Consider the following 20,593-nt stretch of genomic DNA (forward strand, 5'->3'; position numbering starts at 1 on the left):
GGGGGATATTCGTTTAGTTTCCTATTGTGTTCTTGCGTACTCGTATTATCAACAATACATAATATCGTAAAACAGTTCACTGCAATTCACTGTCACTTAGAAACAAAAATATGTAATTCCATGATCGCCTAGCCAGGGGGTTAAGTTGTCCCGGCTGTCGTTATAATAATATCCTAATAAACCTATATGTGTGCAAAGCTCCATAGATTCTGAGATATGTGATGGGGAGCAGGTGGGGGGGGTGTGATTGAGAGGAAAATAACAACGTTCTTTTGCATCTCAAAATGTTTCCAGGCAGTCAACTGGGCACTATTCATCATGTCTGAAACACCTTAATTAAATTTGAGGAACATTTTAAGCTTGCGGGATTACAATTTAAAATTAAACATAGCCTTTGCGGATTGTTTGCCGTGATGTTTTAGGGTGGCTGTCCTGCAGCGTCGTCGCAGCGCTCTGTGAATGGGCCTTCTTTTTCACCATTTGGCTCCGCAGGTCTCGGAGGTAATTGCATCAAGCCAGAGGCCAGTGTGTCTCATGGCGGTTTCATGCGTATAAATTTGATTCTATGAAGGCGAAGATTTTACCTGCTCAAGACCAATGCTCTGTATTGCACATTAAAATCATACTGGGTACAAAACGTGAAAAAATACTTCTCTGCTATCAATCAGTTGCCGTGAAAATATAACACAGGCTCGTTTTACCTAATTTCCAGGGACACAGTGTCATGATTCGTAGCGTAGTGGGTGATTATAGGTGCATGGTGCGCAAGAGATGTAATAAAAATGCAATGTTGCTTTGATACCACCCTGAATTTGTAATTTCATTATGCATCCACTATGTACATGATTGAGTGTGGCCCCTGCCTCTCTCAAATGTGAAGGAGTTCTTCTATTAGTATTGCTCTCCTTTGTCTCCACCTCTCACTGCCCTGCCCCCCCCCCCATCTTGACCCCCTTCACTTCATTGAACATTGCACGCAATGACATTGGCATTGTGCTCAGTCATTCTCCCAACAGTCTTCTTGAGCAAGGCATAAAACATATTTATTTAGAGCTCTCTAGATTCTGAACCCAGAGCCGTACCTTGAATGCAGTTGCTTTTCAACCGAGTAAGTGTTGTTTCCCAAAAAGAATATGGAAAGCCCCGCACGCACACATGTGTACGTCTGGGATATGCGATGTTTATAGATTAATAAATAATGAAACATTTCTATACATCAGTCCGGATGCAGCCGCTGTATTGAAGTTTCCTTGCATCCTGTTTGGCTAATGGGCAAGTTGAACACATTTTCAAATAGGGGGTAAGGATAACCTCAGCTGTGAAGAGTTCAGTGTTGAAATAGTTGTTGTTGTATGTGCTGTAAAACATCCTTGTTTCCATTCAAACATTACACTCATTGTATTTTCCACCATTTGTATTTTAGCATTTTGTCTGTGCAAGAATGTCACATTGGGTAGTGAATTGTAACTCCATATTGAATTGAACTTTGAACGCAAGACCAATTTTGCGCATTCTTAAGTCGTAGCCGATCACGAATTCATCAGCAATGTCAGGGCTGAACGTGTCACGAAAAACCGAGCTCATTAAAACTAAAACGTGATGACACAGAAGTTTTGCCACCAATAGTTTTGCTGACGAGTTGCGGCACGCACTGCTTGATGTGATGCTCGGATGAATTTAATTTTGTGCTTTGAGGCTTCTCAACGACTTGACCCCCTCGGTCTCAAGGCGGGAAGTGGGGGGGGGCTAAGACTTTGCACGTGAAGTTTGGAAAATGAGTTGTAAAAGCGCAGGTCACATGCTCTAATGAGACAAACCATAGAAATGTGCCTTATGCTGTTGTCATGCTTGGGTTTGAGTTTGGGCTGCAGAGGGTCTTTGGAAATGGCAATAATGTGACTTTTAATTGTGGACATATTATGCCTTCCGCCGAGAATAAGATACTGTGATGGTAATATCATGTAGACTGAATGTGATGTTTAAGAACGTTCACTTTTGGTCAACGGTGTTTATATAGAGAGTAATTAAAATCTCGCGCATTGTCAATTAATTTCATTGCACCTGAATGTGTTGGTGCGACAGTTTAACCCGGGGGGTAACGATGCAATATTTAGCTGAAGCTACGGAGCAAGAGTTCCTATCTCTAGTGCTCAGGGCCAACACATTCTCACTTTCAGCAACAAGTTGTAAATAAATTAATTACAATTGTGTTATCTGATTTACATACAAATGTGGGTGGCTGGTTGGTACGGGAAATTGAACTGGATTTTCTCATTTTGGCATGGAGTTGTGCTCCTCCACTTGACAAGCCAGCGCGTAAAATATTTGATGAGCATTTATTTGCGTGGCATGGGAAATGCTCCCCACGGTAAGGCTGTGGTGGGATTGTATTCCAATATTTTCAGTGGAACTGTCCCTTTTACAGGAGCTGATTATTATATTTATTTTGCCGGATGGTGCATTGCAAATGATCGCACGCACAGCGTCTGTGGCCAAATTTTAAGGCCATTGTCTCAGTGCAGAATGAGGTTGGGGTCTGGCAGGATTTTCGATGCGTTTGGCATTTATGCCATGCGTCGCACAAATGGAACTTTGGGGATTTTGCAGGTGTCTCATCACCATTGTGATTGTCTTCAGAATTTGGTTATTCAGCATCACATCCCCATTCCTTCCACCGATAAGTTGACGAAGACTCAGACGTGCCCACCACAGTGTTTGCAGTTCTTTTCATGGATGTATGTTGAACTTCTTTCGCATCGTGCATAGCCAACAGTGCTAATCACACCCCTCTCCACCCACCTACAACCACGACTCCTAAAAATTTAAATCAGCAAAATGAGTACGGTAATTGAAAAGCGAACATAAATTAATGACGGTGTGGAAATAATATTTTGCCACCGAATAGATTATTGCGGTGAGGTGGTGGTGTTATTATTTACTGACACTTTTGAGAAGCAGTGAAGTGGATGTGAACGGCTGTAACTATGGTTATAATGCACACGCGATATCCCTTTCGCTCTAATAAATACCTAGAGCCGTTCCTGTGGGACCTTTAAACCATTGTCAGCTTCACATTTTCGGATCCCTCCAAATATCCAACGAGATCCACTTGGACCCTGGCTTTTCAAATCCTTTTTTCTGTGATCAGTACTTACCCTGTGAGGGTTAACTTGCATACCATGCTGTGGCCGAACTTTTCTAGTCGGTCGCCTTTGGGACTTGTCAAAGGGGTGACTGCAAATAGCTCGGACTGGCTATTGATGGTACCCCTTGGATTCCGACATAAAGCCTGCTGAACAACACTGAAACATTAACCCATTTCTCTCATCTCACTTGATTTGATGTTCCTGCCCACTGTGCGTTCGAAATCTTTGCTGTCTCTTGCTGTTCCTCCTCCGTGCGCACAGTCTCGGTTTCGCTCAATCTCTCTTCTAGCCCCTCTTCACTGGAATCAACTGCCCTTGCACGTCAAACAATCACCCCCCTCTCACTACCTTGCTCTCTTCTTGCCCACCCTTCCTTCGCCCCTCGTTGTCCTCCCCATTCGTACTAACGCCTTCCCTGTCCCCAACTTCCCGTGGTCTCACCCATCATCAACCCACCCACGTGATTTACATCTTCGTTTACTCCACGCATCGTCACCACCGCCTCACTTTACACGCATGTCACATCCACTCGTCTCACTTCATCTCGCCAACCGTCTTGTACCGTAGTTAGTTCACTGTACAGTGCCTTAGTTAAGGCGCTATATAAGTGTATGATAAGATAATATTTCATTATAGCCACCTCGGTTATTTTTCGTCTCTTAAGTAGACCATCACTTCCGCTGAACCTCTGTAATAGAAAAGTCTACCTGCAGTCGTTTCTGCTTTTTCAGTTTTGGGGCCCAGTGGGGGAGGTATGAAATATTGTTGTCTTCTGACCGGCACAATGTATGATTAGAGTCGGTTTTTCAACTATGAATTGATTCAATCCATGTGGTCATAATGAGCCTCCTACAGGTCGACTCGGCCTCAAATGAGAAGTTGGTGCGATATGTAAGCGTCGCCACGAGGGTGCTTACCACCGACCGCCTCGTTTTGCGTGGGGCTTTCATAGGTGCTTGCTCATGGCACTTGCCACAATAGTCTTGTAAGGCTATACAGGGGATCTTTGTCTTTGTATACATACATATGCACAAGGGTAAACTGACTTGGTATTAGAAAAAAAAATGCCCTCCATGCAGATCATTGCTATTCATAAATATGAACCAAGTTGTTTACCACGTTTGTAATGATTTTTTTGTGCCGTAGTTTTTTTCCTTTAAATTAGAATTTTTCAAGGTGCCCTTTTGTTTTGTGTTTTTTCTTTTGAGTACGCTGTGGATTTTTTTTTATACAAAGGCAATGCTGCTGTGAGCTTCCCCCTACCCCAGCTCCTGCTAATGTGTTTTGCCGGTCAGCAGAAGACCATCTCTGTAAGGAGGGGCTTGCCCCATTCTCAGCACTGGCTGGCCCTTCTGGCTCGTAAATATTGAACGCTTTCATCCAACGGGTGCTTTCGTGACCACGGCAGATTTGAGCACGCTTTATTTTTACCCAACCTAAGGCAGCAACGCTTTGTACAACCGATGGATAGTGTGTGTTTTGTGGTGCGTAAGCGTGCTGATGTGCAAGTTGAATTATGATATTTTGCATGCATATGTATGCATCTTTGTATTAACCTGTTGAGGTGGTCACGTGATTAGGTATACCTATTTAAGAGTTCCTGCTTAGAGGGGACCCCCAAACAATGAATTCCTCATACAGAAGATTGCTACCTGCTACTGTAACTCTGTGTTGTACAAATATTTACGTGCCTTAATATGTTGTGACACAACAATGCTAGTTAATTTTGAGTCTTGAGTTATCAATATTTATGAGTGATGAACTGAAGTGTTATTTAAACCAGTTTAGGCAAGTTGCATTTGGGAGGATGTACGAGTCTCCTATACCACCGGATCTCAGTCTAAACACACAGCGTCATGCCTGAATCCGCTTCAGAGTTGAATATTAACAACTTGAGCACATTCGGAAGGAGCCGGGTGCAGGTTTTCAAGGAACATTGAATAAAAAAAAAGCCAAAGATGTAAATGTTTTCGCTCCGGTGGAGTGATCGAAAATGAATACACGTCGCAAAAAAAAAAGCCACCTAATTTCTTCATCTCTATTCTGCGTGTTGAAGCGAGGCCTCCATCGAAAGGGCTAGTGTAAATTTTCGGTCATCTGACACGAATAGAAATCGTTGAAATGTGCACTACAAAGATGCTCTGTCGGAATGCTTTTGGCCGTGCGTAGCAGCTGTCCATATGCATTTTCATCGCCGGAGCGCTAAGTGCAAGTTGTAAGAGAGAGAGAGGGGGGGGGAGAGAGAAAGCAAAGGCTTGATCATTAAATCACATTACACTCGATACATTTTATTTTTTCACAACAGTGTGGCCGCTCGTGTGTCCATCTTCATCATCCTCAACGATAGCAAATCCTCTGGCGCCACAGGTGCTGTCGTCCGCACACAGATTAAATGGGCAGCCCACCCCACCCGCACTGTGTGGGGAGACTCCCCATCGCTTTCACCTCCTGGCTTCTGCGCATCTGGACGTCGCTGGATTTCCCGCACTCCTTTTGCACCGTTCCTCCACTGTTCTCTTAACAGACTCGAGATGTCCCAGAGACCAGTGCAGGGAAGGGCTTCTACTTGTCGCTAGATGAGAGCTTCATCGCACATTGGATTCCTCCAACATGAAGAGAAAACATATTCTAGATATATAGATTATTCATACGGTAACCGCCGACACACTGCAAATGTAGACATCGGAACACCATTCTGGTATCCAGTACTTGGGGAAAACCCAGGTAATGCATTTTTGTATATGCATGAACATTAGGTATAGGGGGTGGCCTTTTATTTATGTGAGCAGGAAGGGCCCAACGAACTGATCGTCCCTGTTTCACGGTCATCCTGCAAGGGTACAGTTGTTGCAAGGTACAGATATTAGTGACGCAATCATGACTTGCATATCTCGCGATACAAATGGCTATTAGTATTGGCATGCACATTGCTTGTTACAGCAATAAGGAACCGTTAAAAAATGCAAAGCAAGACCAATCTTTTACAAACAAAAATAAAGGAAGAGGAACAAAAAAAATGCCACGAAGCGAGAAAACACGGACTGCCAGCAAAGAAAGTGGGAGGCTTGGAGAGAGACACTTAATTTATTTTGCATCATTTATTTGTACGTTTGGGGGGATTCTTACGTTTAAAATGGAATCCCCTCCATCAGAAAGACACTTCAACCAGCCGTGTGACTCGCAAGCCCGTCTGTCGAGGCACAGTCCCAGGGCAAACATTTGATCACGGTTGTGGTCTTTCCTATTGGGGGGGCCGGCTTCAACCCCCAAGGGTAGTCATGATAATTCTAATCGTACAAAGTAGGATATTTGAGATTTAAATAATTCAACGTCTACCCATACATACCTCGATGAGCTCCTCGTCAGAGCTGCCTCCATTTTATAAAGTCCGCGCGGGACTACCCAAGTGGATCCTCAACCTCCCGCGTGTGCACGATAGCGCTATCTCCTTCACCCTATGCCGATCCCAGATGTCTGTAAGTTGCAGGTCAGGTGTCCCGTACACCTCTGAATCTCGCAAACGCGCAAGCGGCTCAGAATCGCGGTGTTTACAGCAATTTTGCAGACACGTGGCTGAGAACCACTGCTCTCGAGCAAAAAGATGCGTCCTGAAAGAGCCTCTAAGGTGAAATTGGCCTAATTTCTGCAGGGGCAGTGCACTGGTTTGTTACCAGCTTGGTGTGCCAAGATGACGCTTTTTGAGTGGTTCAGGCTCACTCGCCAAGAGGGATTGTGTGACATCGCCGGCGGGGGGGGGGTGTCTTTAGAAGGCTTTATTGAAAGCAGGCACGCGGCACTTTGCCAACACTTGAAGTACGTTGTTACTTCCTGGATTCACACTCGCGTCTCACGACGCGGAATGCTGCATGGTGGGCACTATCAGCAGCCGTGACTTGACCGTCTGTCTGCCTCAAGCGACTCCAGCTCTGGAACTTGCCGTATGTGAAAATTAAGCAGATAAATGTGGACATCTGCTTGAATACAAATGTGAGGAAAATGTTTTATGCTTCTGTTAAATGTTTTTTTTTTCAATGCCGGCTACTTTGTTACACCTTCCAATTCTCCCATCAGCAGAGAGCTAATGATTTAACATTGCATGGTTGTTTGTTTAATGACCATATATTATATTCTACAGATTCATTTTAATACTAGATTTGAAGTTTTAATGACTGCAAGGAATCATACCCTTTGGTTCTTTCGGTAAAGTCACGTAGGTGAAGAAAAAGAAAAAAAGAAAATAATAAAAGTTTAATTGAAAATTAAAATAACTAAATTAAATCACGACGTTTCGGGCGCAGCAGTATGCCGTACTCCAGCGATTGTTTTCTCGCTGACGGACACTTGTGTTGCGCCCGAAACGGTGTGATTTAATTTAGTTATTTTTCTTTAAACTTTTATTATTATTTTTTATGTTCACCTACGTGACTTTCCCGAAAGAACCAAAGAGTATTTATTTTGATAGTTGGATAATACTCTGCAATATTCGCAGTTTATGTCGCTGTCTTATGCAAATACTTGATGCAAGTTTTCAAGTTGATTTTACCAGAGTAACCTGGTGCATTAGTCTGCCAGTAGGAGGGCGGTGGTTTGCTGCTGTGTGTACAATCCCAACTGAGTAAGTAATATGGTGGTATAATTTTCGAATTTGGAAAATTGGTAACCCCCTGACACCGGCAACGTCACGAGCCACTCAGGGCATTTTCTACTCTAAAGCAGACGGCTCGTTGTATGGTTACGGCTATTGCACCCACCGTGATAATAATCGATGGTAAGCATTGCAGTAAATGTTTACGGTTCGTATATTCACTATTTTGTTTATTATCAATAACTTTGATTTTCGCAATATACATGGAACACAAGTGGTTAATTTTAATACCATCCGATGGCCGATGACCAAATTGCCCAGAATTCTCGCAATCTTTTTGATCTCGGAAGCTAAGCAGGGTTTTGTAGCCTGTATAGTGCTTGGACGGGTGACGACAACTATGCACGCCAGGTTTTTCGCAGGTTTCAGTTCAGTTTCAGTTCATTTATTAGGTATAGCCCTGTGAGCCATGCGCCTCTTGAATCGGGTGCAACCGCAACAAACAAAAACACGAACACGAAACATCTCAAAGTGACTACGCAGGTGACTGCAGAGCAAAAGCAAATGATAATTTCAGGTTACAAAGAAAGAGGAATACCATCACAACCGGAGTAAGTTGCCACGGTGCACACCAGGACCACGCTTGGGATGCTTTGGCTCCAACCAAAAGGCCCCGACTGCCAAAGAGCCGCAAACGGATTGAAGGTCCGAAGAGTAGCGGGAGCCGTGCCGTGCCGAGTGGCTGCGCTGTCTTATCTGTGGCTCAAATGAAGTACGGCACTTTACTCAAAAAAACCCCATCGTTCATCCAAAGTGGCATTCCAGTGATAATCGTGCATTTGCAAAAATGGGTAAAAGTTCTAAATGAAGATGTGTATTAAAAGCGTTGGCCTAATGGTGGATTCATTAAAACGAGTGTTCACTGGTTATTTTATTTGACGGATGGTTGGTTTATGAATTTCAGCTGTCCATTTATATGTTTAACTCACATTTTCCATGCGGTCTTTGTTTCCCTCGTGTTCCCCATGTCTGTGTTGCAAAGATATGCATTTAATTACGTTCATTCAAGACCTGAACAAAATATGAATCGGGCAGCCAGACCAGTTCCGTGTGAATAGGAAGCATGGCATGCAGCTTCTCAGGCTTTGCCGGTTAAATTCACACTTTCTCTGATTTCCACCACAAAAAAATTAAGGCCTCGATTGTATGTATGTTGAACTTCTTTCGCACCGTACGTAGCCAAGCGTGCTTATCGGAGGTGTGTGGGAAGGACAACAAACTAAACACAAAAAGCAGTTCTAAAGAAATGAGTTTTCAATCTAGATTATTTTAAAGTGACTAGCTCTAGTGACGTCCTAATATCGGAAGGAAGGGCATTCCAGACGGCCGCAGAAGCGCATTTGAAAGCGCGTGATGCAGTGGACCGTCTTTGTTCGATGGTCAGCCAAAAGCTGCTGCTGCGAAGATGATTAAAATGAGAAGAGCTGAATGGTGATCAAAGGAATAAACAACCAGCAGCCCATCGTTCTTAGCCCTCAGCCATTCCACACTCGCAAATGGCAAAGCCATCCAGGCACCCGACAGAGTAATGGAGCATTAATTCTAGATTTGAAGCTTTCGTGACTGCAAGGAATCATCTTCTTAGGTTTTTTCGGTAAAGTCACGTAGGTAAAACATCAAAATGAATGAAAATAAAATAAAATAAAAAATCACGACGTTGCCTCCGAAACGTCGTGATTTTTTATTTTATTTTATTTTCATTCATTTTGATGTTTTACCTACGTGACTTTACCGAAAAAACCTAAGAAGATAATGGAGCATTACCCCATAACTCAAAACTCACTCGGCACCGCTGGTGTACAAATTAATTACCACAATTAAGCAATTTTGGGGTTGTTTTACTCCTGTGTTTCTTGTGGTTCTTCAGACATTGGTTTCGGCATGGTTGGGCTGTGTATTTCTCTTCCATGTGTCTGGCATTTTTGCTTTATTAAACAAGAAATTGGTTGTTTTTATTCGTATGCATTTGAGCACCTGCATACTCGAGGTTGATTTGTAAACACAGTGCTTCGTTTGTTATTGGTTTCTCAGTAATGATCAAAACCTTTGTCGTTGTACTCTAACCCTCTGGACTCAAGCAATGAATGTAACATTTGTAAGATAACACAAAACAAGCAAACAAATAAATGGTTCATGATAGGAAAAAAATAATGATCAATTTCTGCCTCCATATAGGAAATTTTGATATGCAAATTGCATGGAATTCAAGCATGCAAATGTGATTTTGGAAAAACCCCGACTGCCACCATCAATGCCACCTTGTTACAGAAAACACATATATAGCGGACAACGGTCCTTTTTCTTGCCACGCGATATACATGTCTTCGCCTGAAATATTACGCGGGTCGTATGATTATCTGTCGAGGTTAAGATAAAGGTGCGGGCCTTGCAACTGCTTGCTCACACCACTGCTTGCAGAACGGCCTTCCACCGGAGGGAGCTCTAGAGAGCCCCTCGATAAAGTATATCTTGTTATTCATTGTTGACAGTGCTAGTGTTGTGGGGGTTGGGGGGGGTGCAGTCACATCTTGGGGTATGGAAAAGCGGTTGAGAGGGGTGTCGTAGGAAGTGGTTAACTCAGATTGCTGGAGCTCGCGTGAGAGTGTGGGTGTTTGATTTTGCATTGCCTTGACGGCCAGTAAATAGGGTCTCCCCGGGTTCCAGTGGTGAAAAGTAGAATATTACAGGAAGGAGATAAGCCAAGGGTGGTATTTCCACTTAGTTTTGCCGCATTTGAACACAAAGCCTGCATTGATGTCTGTTTCCAACGTATTGCATCCAAGGCAGATTCGATTTCCATAATCCCCTATTTCTTTGCAGCTGTAAAAATCCCATTTCAGACTTACAGTAATGTTATCGTTTAGTTACGCCTGAAATTCTATGGGATTTTCTTCCAAAGTAAATTGTTTTTGCTACCTGTTTGTAATATTGCAAAAAATATATGTTGTTTATCATGCTTTATTAAGTGTCAAAAGAAAAAGGTTGAGTATAATTGCCTTTTGCTAAGGAGTGACGTGTTTGAATAATGTTCTTATTGGTACACAAACATCAGAGTGGACGATGTTAAAATCCTTGATGAGCAACAAAGGCTGTGAGCCGTCATGGCAAGGCAAGGGGTGACGCACAATGAGCTTTCAGCGGTGACGTGGCTGGAGCGGCAGCGGCAAAATGGACGTTAAAAAGCTCGTGCTGTTATTCTAAAAAAGAATAGGCCAATGTCTGTCTCCGTCCAAATTTGACAAATTACCCTCGAATTACTCAATTGGGTAAAACCACATGGTCCCCTACGTGTTTAGACTGTACATGTCAGTGTAACAGTACCGTCATGGTCGCCTCCGTGCTGTGAGAATGACACACATACTAAATGTGGTGCTAAATTTAATAATGTTAAAAGTAATGCACTGCACGCAGCAAAGAAAACACATGCTGCATTTGTTTGTAACCATGCTATACAGACGCTACACAAGTAAGAAATCCCTGCTGGATCCAGACTTACGACTCACGATGGAAAGTCCTGAGGCTTCACTTCCATAACTTGTGGACTCGTCTGAAAACCAAAAATGGTGGTTTATTCATACAATGGTTCCATTCTGGTGGCTGACAATAGCAGGGGAAAATGAGTGACTTCCAATCGCAGAGAGACCCAGGCAAGGAATTTTTTTTTAGCAGAGAGAGTATAGATAGAAGGAAATTCATGCATTTTTTGTAGGGATTGTGGAGCGAAATTCATTAATTTGTGTATGAATTTAAGCTGCCCCACTTGATACAGTAATTTTGCTGTGATGGTGCTACCTGAAGACGGAAGCTTGTGTTGCCTCCGAAACGTCGTGATTAAAAAAAAAATAACCTACGTGACTTTACCGAAAAAACTAAAGAGTATGGACCCTTGCAGTCACGAAAACTTCAAATCTAGAATGAATTGAAGCGTTTACTCTCGGGCTTTTCCACTGCACCTTCCATATTCAGTGTCTTGTAGATTGGGGCATAATTACATTCTTTTTCAGGAATGAAAGTGTGAATAGCCATTCTCGAAACGGTTCCGCCCAAGTTTGTCAGACTGCTGAGTGATGATACTGGGCGTAAAAAAAAAAAATCCATAAATTATTTTTGGAGTGTGCGTTGTTGAATATGTTTGATATAAATGAGTCGCAAATATTAATAGCAGCCATATATCATGTTTTTGCAAGGGTGGGTAACCATCGCTATTTGAATTTGTGTGTATTTGTAGGGCGCCACAGTGGCGATATGCTATCTCCCTCACCCGGGATGCAGGAGGTCGTGGGTTCGATCCCGAACCCTGACGATGCCTGTTGGATATTTGTAGTTCGCGTGTTCTCGCTCTCTTTGAATTTTTCTTCAGGCCCTCTGATTTTGGTCCCCTCCACATTTGCAAACATGCTTTTAGATTATTTGGCCGCGACTATCAATTCCCACATCTCGATGAGCTGCCGTGTGTGGCTAATGTCACCTTTGAAAAAAAGTTGAAAGCTGAGTGGGATTTACCTAGTAAAAAAAAGTTGTTGAGTTTTAGTTGCTTTAACACGTGGAAAAATCACCACTTTTAAGCTGACCACTGTGGAGGAGATGGGTTTGTGCAGGTTATTGAACAGCAGCAGACTGCAAGGGATATTCATTACAGTGTACCTTATAAGAATGCTAGTTGGTGGCATGCCCGCACATTTCCAAACCTTGTAACAAAATCGGTCAAATTCAGCCTTTAAAAGTGTTCAATATCTGTAAGCGTTGGTGGAGTTGATTTATTAATTAAACACTATATTCTAAAATCCCTATGCATGGGTGTGCGGCTGCACACTGAACGTTGACTTGAATCCAATACTTTGGTTAACAATTTTTTGTTGGTAGCCGTCCACCTGGTAATGTCCAAAACTTTTTCAAGGTGCGGATGAAACCCCTTTGAGCTGTGACTTAAATATTTTGAGATAAACAAACAAAGTTACAATCAAACGAAAGCATTCAGAATGTAATTATAAGATATGCGTACATTTTCTGATTCCATATTGGCAACTTTGTTAATTAAATTACCACGCAGTTCAAGTACGCAAATTGACTTGCACGTCGCGTACGGTTCGGCAATTGACAACACAGCAATGATTTCCAAAGATATAATTGAAGCAAAGCCTGCACCGTCACCCCTGTTAGCAAGGCCCCCATGTCCCTGCAGGGACCGATGCTTGGCTGGACCTCAGTGCTCATCGACCCGTTCCTTGAACTACATGATCCTGCAGACGCTGCTACCGCCACCGTCTCCGCCAGGATCGCACAGAGCCCTCTCTCTTGTCCCACGCCCCTCTGTGAGCTCGGTACCGTCATGTTCTGAGCTTTCACGGCGTCCTCTCTGCTGCATGCCAGCATGAGATGGTGTGAATGGGATGTCTGGCGGTACGCAAAGATCCCCCACCCACTCACGAACGCACGCCCCATTGTGCTGCTGTTCCATGAACCCCTGCCATGTCTTTTTATTTCTTATTTAAAGTATCAGAATATGTATTTATACTGGAGGAATCCCATGAGCTGCAGGTCAGAACGATAAAACAACAATCCAAAAACACGATTGTGGTGCACAGTATAGGACAGGTAAACAACAACAAAAATATATACAAATATCACAAAACTTTTGTTTTCTTACCAGATAAAGCCCACTGAGCCATTAGCTTTTTCAGAAACGACCTGGCCACAAATGATAGCTCAACAAAATTGCTTATCACGTGTAAATTTATCACAGCCAAATACTATAAGTAATCTAAATAATTTGTAACGTCGGTCATTGGGAGAGATGATATGGTGGCCGGAGGTGGAGTGGTGGGCAGTGAGGCAGTCACTCGTGCTATGAGTCAGACCGTTTTTTGTTTGCCAGGTTTTATTTATTTATTCCTTGTTCCTTCGTTATTGCGAGCTGGCTTAGCAGAGAGATGTGAAGGACATCCCGTCGTCGTCGCTGCTGCTGCCCTCGCCGCCGCCACTGCAGATGCATGCGTCATCGTGGCGATTCGAATCGCAAGGCAACAAAATGATACGTCCACAAATATGCGTGCAATTGGAGCGATTTTAAAGAGGCATCGCCAGCCAACGCAAATAATAATGACCAATGCAGCAAGGTGCATTCAAATAACGCTTTGTATTAATAATGTAATAATTAATAGTTTTAATGCATTATTGTTGATATTGTTATTTGTGTTGTTATTTACGTGTTATTTTTTTCCGGTACCTCCGACGCGTTCTGATGTTACCCGGTCCTCCGTGCAGATCGCTGATGATGATGATGATCTTGTTCTGTGCACATGCACCACGGGATCTCCCTTGCAAACTAGCTGGGGGTAACTGGCTGCTCGGGATTTTCCATGTACGACATTGATTTGTTCATTCTAATTTAATTGTTCAAGGCTATTGTAATAAGCATCAGCAGACATAACATTTTTCTATGTATTTTTTTAATGTAATAAGCATTTTATGTCGTTTAACCTGCGGTTACTAAGCAGTGTTTGTCATTTCACACTTCTTTGCCTTTACACGCAAACACAAGTTGTTAAATACTTACTTATTTTGTAGAGTTGTTAGAAATTATTTTAATCCTGGTTCTTTTTGTGGCATGGCAACAGTTATAGTTTGCACTCGTTCCTTGTTTTTTCATTTTCTAGTTAAGTAAATTGTAGTTGGCAAATAACAATAGAAAAAATATTCACGTTGCGTAACATTCACCTCACCCCCCATGTGATAAATCCCATCGGTTTTATCCACTTTGGTGGGATGGGGGGGAGGAACCGGTTAAGGTGGTGGTCTGTTTTTCTCCGTTGGTCTTGCTGGTGATTCGGTTGATTGTGCTTGGGGTTGCAAGGAGCATTGGTTAACATCGTTTCTTTGAATTGTGTGCGTTGTTTTCGACCCGTTGCACCGTTGTTTCCGATTGAACTGAGCCCTACGCGGTGCGCTGTTTAGTTGTGAATTATTTTCTGGTTGTGAACGATGATGATGATAATTTTTCAACTCGTGAATGTTGCTTAATAGTCAGTGTCGTGTTAGAAACTACCGTCGCACCGTTACCCCCTCATTGTCATTCCTTTGATAATGGCAGAAATTTTTTTTGCCTCGTGGCTTTCAAAGCATCGATTTAAAAAAATAATTGTTGGACAGACACAGTTGGAAAACACAATTTATTTTTTAAAGGCTGGATGGGGGTCAAAATGATGAAATGAAGGGGTGAGGCAATGGAGGTTGGATTGCTACTAAATAATTAAATTTGATCATGAAAAGCAACAAGCCAATGTGCCTGAAGAGGAAAGTTTTAAATCGTTGACTGTTACACTGCTATGGCAGGGATCGAAAACACAGGATGCTGACAGAGGTAATGGGACAGAGCTGAAAAGTACGCAAATAGATTTGCATGCTCACAATTACTCTTAATAGACGGAGAGAGATGACCGCAGATCAGAAAATCGAAACGTCACATTGACTTTTAAGAAACGTTAGTGGTCTTGGGAAAGACGCTTTTATTCGAAGAGATGATGACCATCGTGGAGATGGAGCGATGAGATCAGGTCATGTGCAGGGGCGACATGGATTGTGGATTTGCAGGGCGGTTAGTGATGTTGACGACATGAGGAGGAAGCCATCAGGCAAGTGGATAGATCATGTCGACCGTTGATGATGATGGTTTTTAAACGCACGGTGTTGTCGAACAGATTTCGTAACTGCGACGCTCTCGTGTCTTCCCCCCTCCCGCCCCCGTGTGTCTCAGGTCACTGATAGATTCTGGGGAGGGCGAGTCACTTCTCACCATGTCGCTGGCTAGCGAGCCTGGCGTCGTGAGCCGAGGCCAGGCCGGCAAGCCCCCCGGGGGTCCCATACCGTCGTGCCCTCCCAGCGGCACCAAGCTCTTCACCAGCACCGTCCACTGCACTGCCGTGCTGGAGGTAAAGCCGGAGAGCGGTGGTGGTACTCGAAGTGCGGTCCCCGGACCACCGTCGGGGTCTGTGATGCTCCTTCAGGTGGTCCGCAGGGCTGTGATGCAAACGCAGCTTGATGCCGACAACAATGACAACGCTTACACCTTTTGCTTTGGCCGTTAATTTATATTTTACTCGTGATATTTAATTTTTAAATGAAGTTAAGTAAATTACCTTGATTAAACTACGCTCACCCTAAAATATGAATGCCCCCCCACCCCGAAATAAAAATTTAAAAAACCTTGCTGCGTAAAAAAACTAAATTCGATGGTGTTTTGTATCCAGTCATTTGTGACTCGGTTTAAATTTGCTTTAGTCACAGGGGGTTGAATTCTAGATTTAAACCAATAATTCTGCAGTGTTACCGATTGCTCTTGACACCTTAAATTAACTGACAACCCACCCCGCAATGTGACATTTACATTTTATTCTCGCGTGTTTCAGCAACAACACTAAACAGAGTCAGCATGGTTGACAAAGTAAAACACAGTAATACAGTACAGCCAACAAAAAAAAAATGTGCCTTAACCGTGTCCAAACATGCAACATCCATGCCTTACTCCTTCCCATCGGATTATCAGGCGTGTAATTAACAATATCCGAAACACAGAATAATCACTGTCATAGATTACACAATATCCAAAAAATTAATGGAGAAAGCCTGCCATGCAATGCCATATTGTTGTGGATTGCATCTAATTAAAAGGGGCTATAGATAAATGAAGCGTGTATCAGAAAAATAGATATTGCGTTCAAAATACAACAATTGTCAATTACAGTACCCTTGAATTGTTAACCTAAGCATAGATGTTGCCTTGTGATCGTTCTGCTAGAGCTGTAGAGATGTTTTTTGTGGAATGGAGAAACCCCCCCACCTCCCTTTGGATCCTGTAAACTCTTGTGACAATTCCACGTCAATTTGGGGACACGCGCACTAAAGAATCGTTGAAACGCTGTTTAACTGGAGTAGCCACAGCTGTGCTTGTGCATGCCGCAACGTGCATTCGGCCGGCTGATTGCCACGCGGCGCTGCACGCAGCTAAGTTAGTCGGTAATATCACTTAATCAGTGTTTGCTCTGCGTACATACGCACTGGAGGATGTTGCATGTCGCAACCTGCATTCAGTCTGCTTGTCACACGGTATCACACGGCGGGGGGGGGGGGTTAGGTTAGCCTGCAGGCTTCCCGGTTTAACGGATTTTAACTTTGTTTAAAAGGCACGAAATACGCAGTGCAGCTTGAAAAATTAGGCTTAGGGTGCAGCGGAGGAAGAGGTCGGTGATACTTGACCCTTCATCGCAAGTCCACGTGATGTCCCCCAGTCCAGCGATTTGCAACGACAAATGTAATGATCCTGGTCTTTAGAAGTCTCGCCTTGTAAAAAAAATACACTTGACTTGACACTTCCATTTACACATTGCACATTCTATTTTGCAGGGCATCCATAATGGTATCGACGAGTATTGATGAGTAGTAATTAGGTAGCAGTTTCAAATACACGGTTGAATGTTGCTTATGGGAAGCATGTTGGCGAGACGTTATCTCACTCGCCGGCTATGCAGGAGGTCGTGGGTTTGATCCTGAATCTGATGCCTGTATATTTGGAATATGCCTGTTCTTTTTCATGATGAATGCATTAAATGACATCATAGTTGAAGTTGATTCTTTACTTATGGTGACGGATGTGACTGAATGTCCGTGACCAGGAGGAATACACCGTGCACTCCAAAAGCTGTGATATTTCTCTTCTTGGTTCTTTCGGTAAAGTCACGTAGAAGGGAAGTAATAAAATAATAAAAATTAAACATAATAAAATAAATCTCACGAGACGCTGTCTCCCCGACAGACCTGGTCTTCACCTGAGGACGGCTGCTTGCGTTGTGGCCGAAACGTCGTGAGAATTATTTTATTATGTTTTATTTTTATTATTTTATTACTTCCCTTTTACGTGACTTTACCGAAAGAACCAAGAAGATGAATCCCTGCAGTCACGAAAGCTGTGATATTATTTGGCGAGCATTTCTAGAGACGAAACTCAACACTCGCTGAAAATGATAGGTTGCACATTTTCCTTGAAACATTTCTTGTTTTGGTTACACTGGATAGGAGGCCATTCCATAGCTTCGGTGCAACCACCGAAAATTTGCCCGCTCTGCAATTGTGCCGTCGGTCCGACGCTGCTGCATTGCTAATAGAGACATGCGTTACAGCTAAGACAATCTGTGGCAGGGTCAGCAAGATTCTTCGTGTTGCATTATCACAATGTCAAGATAGCTTGTTGGGCTGCTGAACCTTGGTGATAGAGGGCAGAACACTTGGCTCCCACGTTGCTTTGGCCACTTGGAAAAAGAGTCGTTGGCTGCAGTCGACTTTTAAATACAGCTTAACTGAAGTAGTGGCACATTTTCTGCTTAAATGTTGCAACTGGAGGTTAATACACATGTTAATTGGTGCAATTATCCTCAACGCAATGTAAATTGCACTTAAAGTGGCAGTGTTTAACCCGAAGCATTGCAGTGAAAAGCAATGTCGCACAGCGCATTTACGTGCAGTGTGCCGCAAACCCAACAGCGCAATTCACGGCACGAGCAGCATTGTTTCAGTGATCTCAATACAGATGCGCACATTTCTGGCAATGGCTTTGCACTTGACTATTCATAGACGACCTCTGTGCATAAATCAGCTATTCATGCAGCTCTACAATTTGTGAAGCTGCCTTTGTGACTGCTCGCTACGTACGTACGTACATACGTTGAACTTTTTCTCGCCGTACATAGCCAACAGTGCTAATCGGTGGTACAATGTCCAACAATATCACAGCTGGCAAAGTGTTCCCATTTGACGATGTTTATTTGTGCTTTGGGTAAATTCTCTGTCCGACCTATCGTTTGCTAATGTTTAACATTAATTAAGGGGCCCAGAGGCACCGTGAGAATAATTAACATTCGACCTGCACACTTGTTCAAATCCTTACGCATAGCTTGCGAATAGTTGCCCCTCCCCAAGTGTAAAAATAAAAGTAAGGCAAACCTGAGCTTCGAGCATTGTGACTTGTCCCGTGTTGACGTCTGTGTTTTGTTTGAGGCGTGTGTGCTTTCACACAGCCAGTCAAGTGCATTTCGGAGCATAAATTGTTAATGTTTACCGACTGTTACTCTCCTTTGTTCTCCAATAGGGGTTTGAGCGTTTGAGGCAGGACGGTCTGCTGTGTGACGTGTCCCTTCTGCCGGGCGACGGGGAGGAAAGTTTCCCCGTGCACCGTGCCATGATGGCCTCGTCCAGCGATTACTTCAAAGCCATGTTCACCGGTAAAGCAACCTTTCAGCTTCTGACCCGCGCAGCAAAACACGCAAAAACACGATTGCGTTGGATTTTTTTACGGTGTGGTTTTTTGTTGTTGCGTAAAGTGTGAAACTAACCACGGCGAAAAGTTTTGTAAAAAAAATGATTTGCGCGTTTGGAGACTCTTTTTTAAGGAGTTGTATTTAGCTGATTCCGTGGCGGAGTGTTTATTTGTATGGTTGAGGATCACGAAATGCAATACGTTGCAATCGTTGTCCACGGAAGCCGACTGCCGTAGCGCTAGATTGCAAACACACAGTCGTGGATCCTCATGACATTCTTTTTTGCGTGATTAATTTTTACTGCGGTAAGTGAATCAAGGCCACCCAGTGTGTGTGGGATTAAAGCTGAGGGTGCTGTGTTGTTTTCAAAAAAAAATTAACGGAGTCTCGCAGGTTACAGCTATTGCCTTATCAGTCCGCTTTTGAAAATGAAAGTTGTTTGCGATTCTAATGACATCGAATAAGATCTTGGTTTGCTTCATCAATTAATGCTAAAATAATGTTTTGATTATGAAAAAGTTATAGAGTGCAAATGTTTCATATCATGTTACACTCTTATGTAATGGTCTTGCAACAACATAGGACAGAATTAGCAAAAATAACGCTGCCTTAAAAAATTCACATTTTTACAACAAGTTTTGGGTAATGGCCCCGCTTCCCTGAGCACATGCATAGAGGAGGGGCCAGAGTGATGGTTAATGAGGGTTGGAGACTGCACTTAACACTGGGGCCTGATGAAAGAAGATCAATGGCCAGTTTTTTAATTGGCATGTGGATAGTTACTTAATAGCCTCTAAGTAACATACCAACCCTTCCACTAATCAGAACGTATGACTGAAATAAATTCGTATGAAACTGCAATAGCAGCTTGCAGTATAGAAATGACCTCCGCATGCATTATGCACTCTTGAGTGAAAGGCCGTTTCCATTCATACCGGAGAAGAAACGTTGTCCCAATGCATCCCGAATCATTAATTAAGCACTTCCCCTCTCCTCTGCCTTTGAACCACCGTCAAAACTGTCACCCCTATGGTGACACCTCTCGCCTTGCCATCGTTTCTTGTTTAATTACCCACATTCATCTTTGACCTCTGTAAAACCGTATTGCCTTGCCCACCCTTTTGCCCTCCACCACCACCGTGTCACGTTCCTTCGCCCCCCTCTGACACAACCTCCGTCGGCCATCGCGTCGCCCCCCCCCCCACGCAGGCGGCATGAAAGAGCAGGACCTGACTCAGATTAAGCTGCACGGGGTGAGCGGCATGGGGCTTCGTCAGATCATCGACTTTGTGTACACGGCCAAGCTGTCGCTGAGCATGGAAAGCCTGCACGAGACGCTCGAGGCAGCAAGTTTCCTGCAGGTGCTGCCCGTGCTCGACTTCTGCACGGAGTTCCTCATCTCGGAGGTGAGCAAAGCCGCACACGACGACAACAGCAACAACAACAACAACCTTCTCAATACCTCGCCGATCTCGTCAAAGGGGCATGAACCACCA

The 20,593-nt window shown here is 43.5% G+C and overlaps 1 protein-coding gene across 5 annotated transcripts in view; it reads left to right on the forward strand.

Moving 5' to 3' along the window:
- Window positions 1-20,593, forward strand: part of LOC144948607 (kelch-like protein 9) — a 116,310-nt gene that overhangs the window by 81,018 nt on the left and 14,699 nt on the right. For all 5 annotated transcript variants that reach the window (XM_078878199.1, XM_078878198.1, XM_078878200.1 and 2 more), the window contains 3 exons: window positions 15,545-15,719; window positions 18,929-19,061; window positions 20,307-20,503. In XM_078878199.1, coding sequence (XP_078734325.1) covers window positions 15,585-15,719; window positions 18,929-19,061; window positions 20,307-20,503 — 465 coding nt within the window. In that variant the 5' untranslated portion in view covers window positions 15,545-15,584. The remainder of the gene's footprint in view (window positions 1-15,544; window positions 15,720-18,928; window positions 19,062-20,306; window positions 20,504-20,593) is intronic.

This window comes from Lampetra fluviatilis, chromosome 50 (assembly GCF_964198595.1).
Source record: "Lampetra fluviatilis chromosome 50, kcLamFluv1.1, whole genome shotgun sequence".
NCBI classification, from domain to species: domain Eukaryota; kingdom Metazoa; phylum Chordata; class Hyperoartia; order Petromyzontiformes; family Petromyzontidae; genus Lampetra; species Lampetra fluviatilis.